This window comes from Sinohyriopsis cumingii, chromosome 12 (genome assembly GCF_028554795.1).
Source record: "Sinohyriopsis cumingii isolate HCF-2022 chromosome 12, ASM2855479v2, whole genome shotgun sequence".
Classification (NCBI taxonomy): Eukaryota; Metazoa; Mollusca; class Bivalvia; order Unionida; family Unionidae; genus Sinohyriopsis; species Sinohyriopsis cumingii.
The window spans coordinates 59784715-59799686 of NC_142972.1; the positions used below are offsets into that span (position 1 = coordinate 59784715).

At 34.8% G+C, this 14972-nt stretch overlaps 1 protein-coding gene across 2 annotated transcripts in view; it reads right to left on the reverse strand.

The window, feature by feature from the left end:
• Positions 1–14972, reverse strand: part of LOC149786558 (uncharacterized) — a 206657-nt gene that overhangs the window by 37046 nt on the left and 154639 nt on the right. For both annotated transcript variants that reach the window (XM_089977064.1, XM_089977065.1), the window contains one exon: positions 12960–13033. In XM_089977064.1, coding sequence (XP_089833190.1) covers positions 12960–13033 — 74 coding nt within the window. The remainder of the gene's footprint in view (positions 1–12959; positions 13034–14972) is intronic.

The following is a 14972-nucleotide window of genomic DNA, read 5'->3' on the forward strand; positions in this document are numbered from 1 at the left end:
TGCCAATTAAATTTTTTGGTGCAACCAGTTGATTTGCACTTACATTGTCACATAATGTCCAATGTAGAAACCTGGATCCAGTTAAACAGTACATCGTATCCCAAGTGTAAAGATCAACAGTGATGAAGACTGCCACCAATACAATCCAGCAGTGATCTACTAAGAAATGTTAAAAATGCTTGTGGTGCATATATATGGAGAGCCTAAATGGCAACAAGTTACTGTGAAAGGACTGACTTGATGTGATGAGATGATGTATTTAAATTTTTTTTATTAAAAAATAGAAATTTGTAGCTGTGCTATTTTTCCCATTTGCATGCTAAAAATCAGCTTGTTGAAAGTCCCTCTTTTCAAGTCAAAACAACTGACCAAATTTTGCAATCTCCGGTTTTCTCCATTCTGTCACATGTATGAATATTTATAATAATAATATATATAAAAACATGTTAGAAAGTATCAGGTGCCAACAATTTGGTCTCTCAAATTAGAATCAATGTATGACCATATAGCATGTGAACCTCCTGGTTTCGAAGGTTTCCTCCCATTGATGAGGAGCATCTCAAATCACACACTCAAATCTCCCAGATCTTCCAAAGTTATTATTTAAAACATTCAAAAACAAAATTATATATCTTTTCCCTCACACCTTTCTTCCTATGTAATAGTTACAAATTTACTGTGATAATGTGTCTGTGAATGGGCTTACACAAAACAAGTTATACACATCAGTTGCTAGATAAAAGTAATCACTGGATTTTGGATTACTAAAGTAAAACACATCAGCTGCTAGATAAAAGTAATCACTGGATTACTAAAGTAAGACACATCAGTTGCTAGATAAAAGTAATCACTGGATTATTGATTACTAAAGTAAGACACATCAGTTGCTAGATAAAAGTAATCATGGGATTATGGATTACTAAAGTAAGACACATCAGTTGCTAGATAAAAGTAATCACTGGATTTTGGATTACTAAAGTAAGACACATCAGTTGCTAAATAAAAGTAACCACTGGATTTTGGATTACTAAAGTAAGACACATTAGTTGCTAGATAAAAGTAATCACTGGATTATGGATTACTAAAGTAAGACACATCAGTTGCTAGATAAAAATAATCACTGGATTATGGATTACTAAAGTAAGTCACATCAGTTGCTAGATAAAAATAATCACTGGATTATGGATTACTAAAGTAAGACACATCAGTTGCTAGATAAAAGTAATCACTGGATTTTGGATTACTAAAGTAAGACACATCAGTTGCTAGATAAAAGTAATCACTGGATTTTGGATTACTAAAGTAAGACACATCAGTTGCTAGATAAAAGTAATTACTAAAGTAAGACACATCAGTTGCTAGATAAAAGCAATCACTGGATTTTGGATTACTAAAGTAAGACACATACGTTGCTAGATAAAAGTAATCACTGGATTATGGATTACTAAAGAGCTTACACAGCATAAATTAATCAACATTAATTGGATTCTTGTAACAGGTCAGTTTAACATGTGTATGTTTAAATTTTGTCAAGACTGATTATACTCTGAGTGATGAGAAGTAATTTGGAAAGGATTAAAGATGTTAATGGATTAGTAATTAGTGATTAGTAATTAAAACAGCTCAAGTGGCATAAATTTGGTCAGTTTGGCTTCGGAATTTAAAGATTTTTTTGTAAATATCTTAGTGTGTGTTATATCCAAATGCTTAAATGGTAAAACTGAACCAAAATATCTCATAAAATTCAATAATAGATGAAAACAGGAATTTCAGTGGTTGGAATCGTGTTCAATGGGACATGATTATGCATTCTGCCATTTGTGTAAAGTAAATTTTAAGAACTTTCCAAAATTTGAAACAGATAGCACCAATCATGAGCAGTGCCTTGAATCATTTTGCAAATGTAGAAATAGGTACAATAAATGTAATGGAAGCAAACTTTACTTTGAGCTTAAATGACCCCAGTTCTCACCAACAATCAAATAGGTTCTCAATAGGTGTTAGTTAAACTTACCCTGTGGGTAAAATTGTATAAGTTGAATCTTAAAAGATTGATGGTTGTTGACTATAATTTTGGAGATGGCACTTAAGGCTTTATTACACATTTCAGGGAATTTAAAAAAGGAGAATACATGTACAGTATATGGTGTTGTTTATTCATGACATAATATATATAATCTCTACACCAAAATAGAATTTTTTCTTTTTCTTCAAATGAAATTTGTTTAAATTACAGTAATTTTTCTTTCACAGTTAGTAGCAAAAGAAATGAAGATCTCACGACTCTTAGGGCAATAAAATCTGACAGCTATAAATCACCACATAGCCGAGAGTAGGTTGACTTTTAATTACTATTGTGTTCCTCCGGGGAAATTGTTTTAGTGTTTTGCGAAAAAAATATGATCACATCTGCAGTGGTATCTATTATTAAACAAATCAGTCAAAGTAAGATTTATAGCAATAAAAGAAAAACATTTCTTAACATAATAACTGTACTTACTTTCCTTGGTTTTGTTAATATACCATAGTCTTAAATTGGATAGAAGCAGTGTTAAGATATATAGTCATGACTATTTATATGTTGGCAATGAACTATTAACATTTAAAGTAAACAGGATGGGTAACTAATTTGCGGAAGCATAAGGGGATTGACTGACAAGGGCAAACATATCGTATAAAACTAACTATTATCACATATCATAGTTTATGCACATTTATTACATGTATGAGATCACAGGTATAAAAAAAATTAAGATGACTGCTAAGGTGGCCATACTGGATGTTAGACATTACTATAAACTGCCAAACTGCAGACATTGTAGTGATATGACCAAAAAACTGTTAAAGCTACTTTAAAAATCCAAATCACATACACTCACTCTGACCCACACATATTTTACTGAAGGCCCTAATACCAACGTGACATGGTGGCCAAAAGTACAGAATACTTTTTAATCTTTAACCTTTAAGATATTAAAAAGCTGTCTGATTTTAATTTTTAAGTTTTTGTTATTGAAAGAAAATTCAAAAATACTTTTTTATGTTGTAAGGTTTCAATTCTGTCGCAAAATTTCAATATGACAGTATACATTGCTTTGGTCCAGAAGGAGGTGTGATTAGTGCATGACTAACAGTCAACATCCAATCTGACCGGTCATCTGACCTGTCATTAGCACTGCAAATTGTATTGTCCAACTTTATTTGCTGTGGTCACAAGGTTAAGCTCCTGATAATAAGAACAAGCTGAAATTAAATAACATCTAATCACAGGATGTGGCTGTCTTAGAAAATTCCCTCCATTAAGAGCTTGTAATATTGACAATAATTGGTCACCGAAGCTCTTTGAATTTAAACTGAAATTAAAGTAATATACAGTAGTATGGGGAACACTCAATTTTTAATTAAAGTCTGGATAATATTCATCAAATGGTAGATGACAACCCTACTTGAACTTGTCGTCGTGGTTGTTGTTGTTCTTAATATTAGTGGTGTTAGTGTTGTCATTTGTTGTGTTGTTGTCATTATGTATTGTATCCATTGAGTCTTTTACAATATCTGAATCTACAGCCACTGAAACACACCAGTGTGTCAGCTTCTGTTTTACAACAACTCTGAGCTGACATTGGTAATGTCTGGTTTGACTTGGTTTAATAATGGGGCGGTGGGGAGGGGGGTGGCACAGCAAAGCATGAAAAGTATTTATTTAGTGTCCAGGCAAATGGAATAAACTGTCTTGTCCAGGTACATGTCACAGTAGATAACCCAGGCTGATTTGATGGTAGATTTCAACCCTAAACCTTCCAGTCCCACACTAGCCAATGAGTCACCATGGCTCCTCCTGACATGGTTGATGTATTCATGTTCAAGAAAGGCATACACATATATGGACAACACTGATAAGCCATTTTTCTTATTGGATATTTTATATTTGTGTGCATGAAAATTATATGGACCCATTATTTTGGGAACATATGTGATCAATGGGATTAAAGAGCGATACATTGGGAATTTCCCTCGTTTTTATTTAGAAATATTTTTCACTGGGCCTAGAGCTCATTTAGATTACGACTGGGGTTAAATTTTGTCTGTCCAGGATCCCAGAAACAAATCTCCATCTCGCTTCACTTTTAGACTAGGCCCTATATATAAAAGGCACCTGTCTTGTGGTCCCTTGTGGAAATTTCCTTTGTACGGCCTCCCCCACAATGTTTCCTATTGTACATTGGTTTTATAATTAGGATAAGCAGGTCATTCCTTTTTGTATATAAAAAAAAAGCATTATAAATATTTAATGTCATTTTTTTCTTTTTTTTCTTTTAAAACAGTGGGGGTAAAAAGGGCAAGGGTTGGCAATGAGAAACAGGTACAGTATGCCGACTGGAAACACCTTTTGTTTGGGACTAAAAATGGTTAAATGGCATCAACCTAAATGTACAAGATCACTATATTTCGACTTTTAACTTATCAGTGAAAACAAAGAAAGTTGAAAAAATCTCTATGTATGGTGGAAATAACTTGAATGAATCTGGGACAAAATTCATACAAGCAGGATATATTTGACATTTAATAATGGGTCAAAGACATGTACTTTGTAATTGTCAAAGGCAGACATACTGTGTACAAAGTCAAAGGCAGATGTACTTTATACTGTGTCAAAGGCAGAGGTACTTTGTACAGAATCAATGGCAGACGTACTTTGCAGATGGAACACCTATATCCACTCACGTTTCAAGCATAACCAGGTCTTAACGATGTAACATTATGGTAAACGATTTAGTTACAAAAATCTTCCTCAAAGCTTACATAATGTAACCATTTACAAAACCTATATTAGTTTTACCCAAGTCCCTCTCCAACCCTGTCAAGCATAGTGTTGTATACACAATAAATGTACTTTTCTCAGCTTATGCTGCAATAAATTAATGTACCTTTTGTAACAAAAGAGACTGTGTCACATACTTGGAATAACTTTTGTTTAAATACTGTTACATAACAGAGATGGCAATCAAGTCCAGCACATGATGAATGCAAGATGTTTACTGAATAATCAACATAATTATTGTTATGCAAGAACATGTTTTGTTTTGATTGGTTGATAAATCTTCACTTTCAAGGTCTAAAGATGGGGATGCAGTCTGGAATAACACTGGACAACAAATTTTTACAAAAGTCATGTTACTGAAATAAAATTAGTCAATTCTTATCAATTTTTATGTGCTGAACACGAATATGACAGTCAAATTGCAAAATTGGCTCTAGTTTTTTTGTAATCTGCAAGAAATTAATGTTTACATAACGAAATGCATTCCAATAGTAAAAGGTCAACTGTAATAGCCTACCTATAAAAAATCAAGTCATTGACTACATCTTAGATTTCTTCGCCTGTCTCTTGTACAGCTGTTCGGGAGCATCTCTGAGGAGTGTCCAGCAGTAGTCAGCCAGCATTATAGTGGACCATTTTCCCTGGTATCTTTGTTCCATTGTTGCGATATCTTGATGAAAACGTTCGCCGTGTTCATCACTAACAATACCACAGTTGCTAGGAAAGAAATCCAAATGGGAATGAAGGAAGTGAATCTTTAGAGACATATTGCAGCCAAGTTTCTTATACTTCATCAACATGTCTTCTACTAGTTCCTTATAGTTTTCTGCCCTAACATTTCCGAGGAAGTTTGTAGAAACTAGGCGAAAAGCATTCCATGCTTGTTTCGCGTCACCTTCCAGCAAGTTGTTGAACCGGTCATCTTTGAAAAGCTCTCGAATCTGAGGACCCACAAAAACTCCCTCTTTAATCTTTGCTTCGCTGAGTCGAGGGAATTTTTCATGCAGGTATCGGAATGCTGGCAAAGTCCGGTCAATGGCTTTCACGAAGTTCTTCATCAAACCTAGTTTGATGTGAAGGGGTGGTAGCAAGATTTTCTGAGCCTCAACCAGAGCTGGGTGTTGGATATTCTTCTCTCCAATGGCTACATTCTGCCTGTGAGTCCATTCCTTCCTCATGTAGTGCATTTCCCTTGCTCGGCTATCCCACTCGCATAAGAAACACATGTATTTTGTATATCCTTGCTGCAGTCCCATTAAAAGGGCAACTACCTTCAAATCACCACAGAGGTGCCAGCTGTACTTGTTATACTCAATGGAATTCAGTAGCTGCCTTAAGTTATCGTATGTCTCTTTCATGTGGACAGCATACGCTACTGGAATAGATGGAAGAATGTTTCCATTGTGCAAAAGCACAGCCTTGAGACTCAGTTTCGAAGAGTCCACAAATAGTCTCCATTCTCGTGGGTCATGAGTGATTTTTAAAGCATTCATGAGGCCCTCAATATCGGAACAGAATATCAGATTACTTTCCTTTCTGAAGAAAGGCTCCAATTGCTGGTGGCGCTTTCGATATGCAGTAATTGTGACATCTTCTTCTAGAAGATTCCATTGTTGGAGTCTTGATCCTAGCAATTCTGCCTTGTTCTTTGATAAGTCCAAATCACGAATCAGGTCATTTAGTTCTTCCTGTGTTATTCTGTGTGGGGTTGATGATGCACCACAGTGAAAATCTGGATCACTGCATGCTGATGGACCAGGAGAAGAACAGGTCGACTCACCTTTGTCTTCGTCAGATGAATCAAGAGAATATTCTGCTGGAGGTTCTGGAATAGGAAGTCCCTCACCATGTGGAACTGGTCTCAATGCAGACGGAATGTTTGGGTAGACTATTCTCGACTTCTTTCGCTTCGTTATTCCGCCGGAAAGAGGAGGAACCAAGCAGAAGTAACAGTCATTTAGGTGGTTGCTTGGCTCTCTCCACACCATTGGGACTGCAAACGGCATTGATGACCTTTTGCAATTCAACCACTGTGAAAGCTGTGTTGTACATGTAGCACAGCATATATGCGGAGCCCAAGGCTTGTCTTGGTCACCAACCTTGCATCCGAAGTAAAGATGATATGCCTTCTTCACTTGAGAATTGATACTTTTCTTCTGGTTGGCAAATGTCACTTCCCCACAAATATAGCAAAAATTGTCCACGGTATTAACACACTTTCGAGGCATTACTGTTCTTTATTGTACGTAAATGGATAAAATAATAAGTTTTATGTAACAGTAGCTTGAACTGTCTCGCACAACGTCTAAAATATTTTAAATGCTGAACCTATCTGATTGGGCTTTATATAGTACACTGCTTACGTCAGCTTCAGCAGCCGCCTGGCATTAGTATAATAGGCCTACACATGTATAGTACACTGCTGACGTCAACTTACTTCAGCAGCCGCATGGCATTAGTATTGCATTGCATCAGAAAATGATGCAATCAACTGTGGATGATGTGAGCATGATGGTATTATGCAATGTTACATCATTATTCCGGATGTTGCTGCAGTCCTACTGGAGAAATTTACACAGTGAAACATAGAAAATGAGGTATATGAATATCTTCAAAACGAGAGCCAATACAAATTTTTCACGGTTATATTCGTGTTCGGCACACCAAAATACTACAGATTAGGGCCTTTTCAAGTCAGTAATGATTTCACTGTTGACCAGTGTAATTAGTTGTTGTTGTTGTAGGGTTTTACACAATTCAGCACAAGATAGGCTATACATAGCAGCCAGTATAAATGGAGGAGGAAGAACCCGGGAAATCCCAGAAAGAACTACTGACCACGAGAAGCTATTGGCAAGCTTTCTCACATACCCACATTAGCAGAGTCCGAGACTCGAACCCACGCAAACAGAGGTTAGACAGCAGCGATAAATAATGGTGAGCACTTTAGACCACTTGGTCACTTGGGGCCCCAGGAATGATTAGTAGCCACCGCCAAAATCTGTACGAAGTGAGTAGATCTATTTTTTGTTTTTTGACACTGGATATGTGTCCACATAATACGAATGCCCCCACCAATATGACACAAATTAAGCAAGCATAATTCAATATGCTGCGGCAAAGGTTCAGCCTAAAAGGGGCAATAACTCAGTCAAACCCACTAAGAGTAAAGATTTTTGTGGTGAGATCTTCATTTCCTTTGCTCACATGTGTAAATGGCTTAGTATAGTTGACTTGCCTGAACATGCAAGTGACTCAGGGAGTTATGAAAAAACGACCTATCCAATTAAATCATATATTTCTAAATGTCTGCTTAAGAGGTTTGTTTAATAGGGTTTTTCTGTTAATTCATTTCTTAAAATATACATGGTTTTTGATCAACTGTAGCATCACTAGGAAAAAGCAGAAGTGGAATAGAACTGCTTAAGTCCACATGATGACACAACATTACACATCATGTTGATTTAATTTCCAAAATACCTTTAAACTAAGGCCAATGTGGGTATGTGAGAAAGCTTGCCTGTAGCTTCTTGTGGGTCAGTTGTTCTTTCCGGGATTTTTCCTGTTCTTCCTCCACCATTAATAATGGCCGTCATGTATAGCCTATCTTGTGCTGCAAAATGACGTTAAACCCTACAACAACAACCTTTAAACTACATTATTTACCTTTTGTAAACTAGAGTGTTCCCGAACATTTAATTAACAACATTTTTATTCTGAAAGATACACCATTTCTGTTAAGTCCAGTTGCATTACTATTATATATTAGAAAGTTAATCCTGACTGGCTAATCTAACCAAGAGTGTGTGTGTGTGTGTGTGTGTGTGTTCCCAGACAAACTTCAAAGTTTAAGTAAATCTCGTTTGTGAAATTAGTCAGTCCAAGTTTTTCTGCCAAATATATTTTTAAACACTATCATGCCAATCCTAGGGATGTTTTATCAAAAACGTTCAACAAAGATATATCTTGCAAAGTGAATAAGGTCATAACGTAATGGCACAAAATTTTCTAGATATTTTCACTGTACATTTTTATTTTGGTCAGCATGACATGTAAACATTAAGACTGATGTATAGGCTAGGGTCGCAATAAATTTCTGCCTAAGATGGATGGGATGTGCTCTGTTTAGGGCACGAGTGGATTTAAATTAGGATCCACTCAGATAATGGTCCAACAGATACATCAATGTAGGGTTAAGTGTAGGGTTATGACAAGCCAGAGACAAATATTGGGAAATCTTTGGCCATTTTAAACAGGTGTCATAAAATGACATTTTCCTTAATAGTTATTAACCCTTTACCTCATGGAGTATAGTGACAAAGTGCAGCATGCTATAAATAGAACACCTGTTACCTAGCAGACCGCATATCCATAGGCATGCCTGTGATTTGTTAAGCAATGTAGTGGTGTTACGTTTAACAGCAGTTTTAAGCATTTTACGTTTTAGGTAGACAGCTATTATATGTGGAAAAATTTAAGAGTAAAGTCCGATTGTTAAAGCTGTGTAATTATTTTTCACAGAAGAATATTTTATGTGCTTTAAAATCGAGAGAGAACTTGTTCACCGTCATGTCAGTGAGGCCGCGTGACCGACCGTAGCTGCCAGTTCCCATACTCAAAATTTACACGTTTTTCGTCTGCGTCTACATCACTAAGTCATCTGAATTTGATAATCAATAAAAACTAATTGCTGCTTGTGTAAATATCTGAGCCTTTACCAAAGTTATTGAATCTTTCGTGGTTGTGATTCTAATCGTGAAAACTTCATAAGTACTGAATGAAATCCTGCCTGTGAACTGTTAAGCAATGTAGTGTATGTTACGTTTAACATCAATTTTAACCATTTTACATTTTTGGTACACATATATTATATGTGGAAAAATTTAAGAGTAAAATCCGATTGTTAAAGCTGTGTAATTATTTTTCACAGAATAATTTTTTATGTGCTTCAAAATCGAGAGAGAACTCATTCACCGTCATGTCAGTGATGCTGCGTGACCAACCGTAGCTGCCATTTCTGATACTCGGAATTTACAAGGTTTTCGTGTGCGTCTACATCACTAAGTCATCTGAATTTGATAATTTATAGAAACTAATTGCTGCCTACATCAATATTAGAGACTTTACCTAATTTACTGAATCTTTCGTGGTTGTTATTGTAATCGTGAAAACATCGTACGTACTGAATGAAATCGGCGGCTGCCATTTTGGAGAGTGGAGATTACGACCCAGTTACTTTAAATAGCAGATATCGACCAGTGCATGAATAGCGACCACGTGATCTGACGTAATTGTCATTCGCAGAAATGAATGTAGTATCTAATAGGTGGGTTTTCCCCGAAGGTGGCGCTACGAAAACTAGCTCAAAATGGCTGATGTTTACAGCAGGCGTCAAACGGCGCTTCCATGCGAATTTTGTAAAGGCGTCAAAAGGCGCTTCCATGTGAATGGAGTAGAGGCGTCCAAAGATGCTTGTATGAGGTAAAGGGTTAATAAAGGTGGTCTATAGAGAATTATTCTGACTTCAATGGGAGTGTTAAACTTTTGGCAGTTAAAGAAAGTTAATCCTGACTGGCTAATCTAACCAAGGGTGTGTGTGTGTTCCCAGACAAAATCCAAAAAGTTTAAGTAAATCTCCTTCGTGAAATTAGTCAGTCCAAATTTTTCTGCCAAAAAGGGAAGCTGACTCTGAAATGAGTAAGAAGAACTTATATTTTTAAATAAATCATCCAAGAGATGTAGGTCAGAAGAATTTAAGAGACTTGAAACCAGAGAGAGCTTCAGCTTCATTAACAGGGAGTGAATCTTGGAAAAGTTTGAAGTTTGGACAAGGAGTAAAGTCCATTAGTTCATTTGTGTAATTAAGTTGTGAATTCTTTTCAAACAAGAATTGATGGCATTAGCTTTAGGAACATGTCTCGACTGGCACTGTTTAGGTAATAACAACGGGGTGTAATGGTTTATCTAAAAAATCTACTTATGTCATGGATCCTGTAGGAATGTGAGAAGCTGCTTGAACAGACATTAATTTATAGTACAGTGGAACCCCACTATAACGCGATAATTGAGGTCCAAAAATAGTATTATGGTTGGGAGTGTCTATTAGGATGTGAACTTATCTTATTTCTTCTGAACCATGATAAGATGATCTGACATAAAAAAGAAAGGGAATATTGTTTGATACCAAAATGGAAAAACCTTAGGATGGGTATTATTTAAGGAAATTATTAAAGATATGAGAACAATATGCATTTGAGAATTTTTTATATCTATAATACAAACAAACCCAGTATGCATGATCTTTCAGCCAACTTCTTTCAAATTACCATCTCCTCCCCCTGTATATCTTAATGGCAATGACATTTCATATGTCAACAGTTACACATATTTGGGTCACATTTTGAAATCCAATCGGTCAGATAATGAAGATATAATGAGACATTACTGATTTTTGTGTACTTGAACAAATATGCTTCTATGTAAATTTAAGAACTGTTCATTGAATATCAAAATTGGATTACTCAAATCTTATTTCTGCACTATGTATTGTTCTCCTCTGTGGACAAACTTTAGTGATAATAACTGTCTTCGTTTTCTATTAGGTCTTCCTAGATGGAACAGTGCCTCCAACATGTTTGTAAATTATAATGTATTCAGTTTTGATGAAGTAATGAGAAAGTATGTATTCTCAATGATGACAAGAATATCTAGTAGTAAGTAACTGTATACTGAAATCTCTTTGGAACTATGACATTCAATTAAAATTCTCAAACTTTTAGCAGATGGAACAAATTACTCTTTAAATGTGTCACTTAATTTCATTCTTGACAATGCAGGGTGCAGCAAATTCTGTGGATGCATCTGTACACTTGTACGTATGATATATATATATATATATATATATATATATATATATATATATATATATATATATATATATATATATATGTATGTATGTATGTATGTATGTTCTTGTATGGTTACAATGTTTCTACTATATCTATATTTTAATTGACATGTATGGACTATGTAGTCTGAAATAAAGAATTCTTATCTTATTTCTATTACAAGTATACTGGATTAGTGCTTGTAAATATTCAGAAGCACTAATACTGGATATCCTTAACATAGAAAATAACCAGAGCAATGACCTTTGCAGACACTACTCCCAAAGTCTGTCCAACTATAAACATATTTAATTTAGGCACTGTTCTTAAGGTCTGTCAAACTGTACTCATATTTAATATTGATACTACTCCTAAAATTTGTCAAAATGTACACATATTTAATTCAGGCACTATTCCCAAAGTCTATTCAACTGTACACATATTTAATTATGAACTACTCCCAAAATCTGTCAAAATGAACACATATTTAATTTAGACACTACTCTTAAAGACATCTGTCAAACTGAGCGCATTTAATTTAGACACTACTCCCAAAGTCTGTTGAACTGTATACATATTTAATTTAGACGCCACTCCCAAATTCTGTCAAACTGTACACACATTTAATTTAGACAGTACTCTCAAAGTCTATCAAACTGAACGCATACTTAATTTAGATGCTAATCCCAAAATCTGTCAAAATGTACACATATTTCATTCAGGCACTACTCCCAAAGTTGTCTGTCAAACTGTACACATTTAATTTAAATACTACTTCCAAAGTCTGTCAAACTAAACACATATTAAATTTAGACACTACTCCCAAAATCTGTCAAACTGTACAGATTTTATTTAAACACTACTACCAAAATCTGTCAAATTGTAGACATATTTAATTTAGACAATACTCCCAAAGACTGTTGAACTGTACACATATTTAAATTAGACACTGCTCCCGAAGTCTGTTCAAATGTACACATATTTAATTGAAACACTATTCCCAAAGTCTGTCAAACTGTACACAATAATAAATATCCCGTCTTGTTCTTCTAAGAAATAATGGTGTTGTCTACATGTAAGAAGCCCCAATATTATGAATAACTGAATTTAAAAAAACTCTATTTTGTACTCTTGATGAAAAATGCACAAATATTGAAAATCTAAAAATCTATATGTGACAATCAACTGCTCACAGATGTTTTGTGCTGAGCCAAAATCAATAAATTATAAATCTCTGTTTATTTACTTACATTTGGCACCCCTTAGAACAAATCCAAAGCCTTCAGACCCCCTCTGCAGTACCACAGTTCTAGGGGAATGTTCACTAGAAAAGAAAGCAGAAATACTTTTGAGTCATTATAAAACAAAGTATTTACAATATCATTTTGAGCTGTGGAAATTTAAAATTAAAAAAAATTAAAAAATTCAACACCACTGGATCATCCTGCCAGATGAGGTGGCATACTTCAAAATTACCTGCCAAAACGTTATCCTGCCATGCTTTCACAGCAAAAGTTCTGATGGGAAGGAAGTCAGTTTAAAAGACCTTGCTGTTCTTACAGGTTCTGCAAGTAATCTAATGTTGTCAAGTCAACACTCCATCTCTTGACCAAGCTTTTAATTAATATTCCTCGTCTGAATTGATATTAACAAATCATTTAAGCAATTTGTAATCCTAATATTCTCCAAGTGCATAGCTATATATATGATATGTGAAATTATCCTTACTTTATTGTTAATGAATTGCTTGTTAACAAAGAATGTCAGGATAAATAAAAGAGGGTGTGAGAGTACCATATATGCTAGCCTAAATGTAGAGTTAAACTGCAAAGACCCAGATCTGCCATAACATAATGCACTGGCAGATCTGGATCTCAGCAGCTTGTTAGGAGTAATCAGTAGAACAAACAACATAGACCCTGATCAGTGAATACATTATGCGAGTGAAGATCAGGGTCTATACTGTTTGCAGTTGGACTCAACTTATAACCAAGTATAAACAGCAATAAAGCAGGTTTACCAAGATAATTTTCGCTGCAGTGTCAAATAATGAGTACTTTAAGTGGACTAAAACTTGGCGATTTTGTCGATAAAAAGCATAATTAAAACTTTTGCATGCCATACTTGAGTGATTAAATATCTAAAGAGGTTACAACATATTGGGTCAAATTCAGATTAGATATATTTTCAAGTGTTCCTTCTGCAACATTTACAACTGCTACATTTTCTCAATATGATATAAACAGATAGATAATTATGCAGTACTTGGGATTGTATTTCTAAAATATTTTTTCACATGCATGAAGTTCAAAATCTTAAAATTTAAAGATACAAATTTTTGAAAGCCATGCCTGAAGGTCTTAAAATTCTGCACTGAGTTTGAGATTGCATTTTGACTATAAGGCAAGGCAACACAATCTTTCAAATGTAAATCATTCTGTGATAGGTCAAAACAAAATCAAACTCAAGAATTTTTATTGATCTCAAAGCCAGATGAGGTACTGAAAGCCTTCAGAGTTGATTGATAATTACTTCATGTATGATAATTACTTCATATATAATAATTACTTTATGTGATGAGAAGTTAATTTTTTATTTGTAGCTTACTGTATCTACTCATTCGTAACTCGGGTCCAGCTGTAAACTGCATAATGTGCCATCAAATCTGAGTCTATGCAATTTGTTGGCAGTAATTAGTAGAACAAATATAGACTATAATTTGCTGGCACATTATGCAATGGCAGATAAGGGTCTATGTTGTTACCAGCTGTGCAAGACTTACAAGCAAGTATATATGGTAGGTATAAACCTTCCATATATAAAATTACTTGCCTTATTGGCCAGGGGTAATCATGTTCCAATGTCAACTGTCCTCTTGTATGTTTGAAAGAAAATATCCTTTTCAATGAAGAAATCATTCTGGGTGTATAAGTGTATAATGTTTCCAGTCAGATGATCAACAACTGATCAACTGTATATAAAACCCAAACTATCCAATTGAATCAAGAAAAAACAGTATTTATATCCTGCATCATTGCTTTCCATCAATAAAACACACAAGTGAACATCCCTCAAGTTTATGACTTGAGAAACAATGGAAATATTTTAAGATGAAAACATGTTGAGAATGGGTTCCATTTGATTTGTACGATGGCATTCATTAAGACGCAACCAACATGAATTATGAAAGATATAAATTTTCCTTTCTACATGCCATGTATTAACTTGTTCAGACATATTATTTACAAATCACTTCTCAAAGG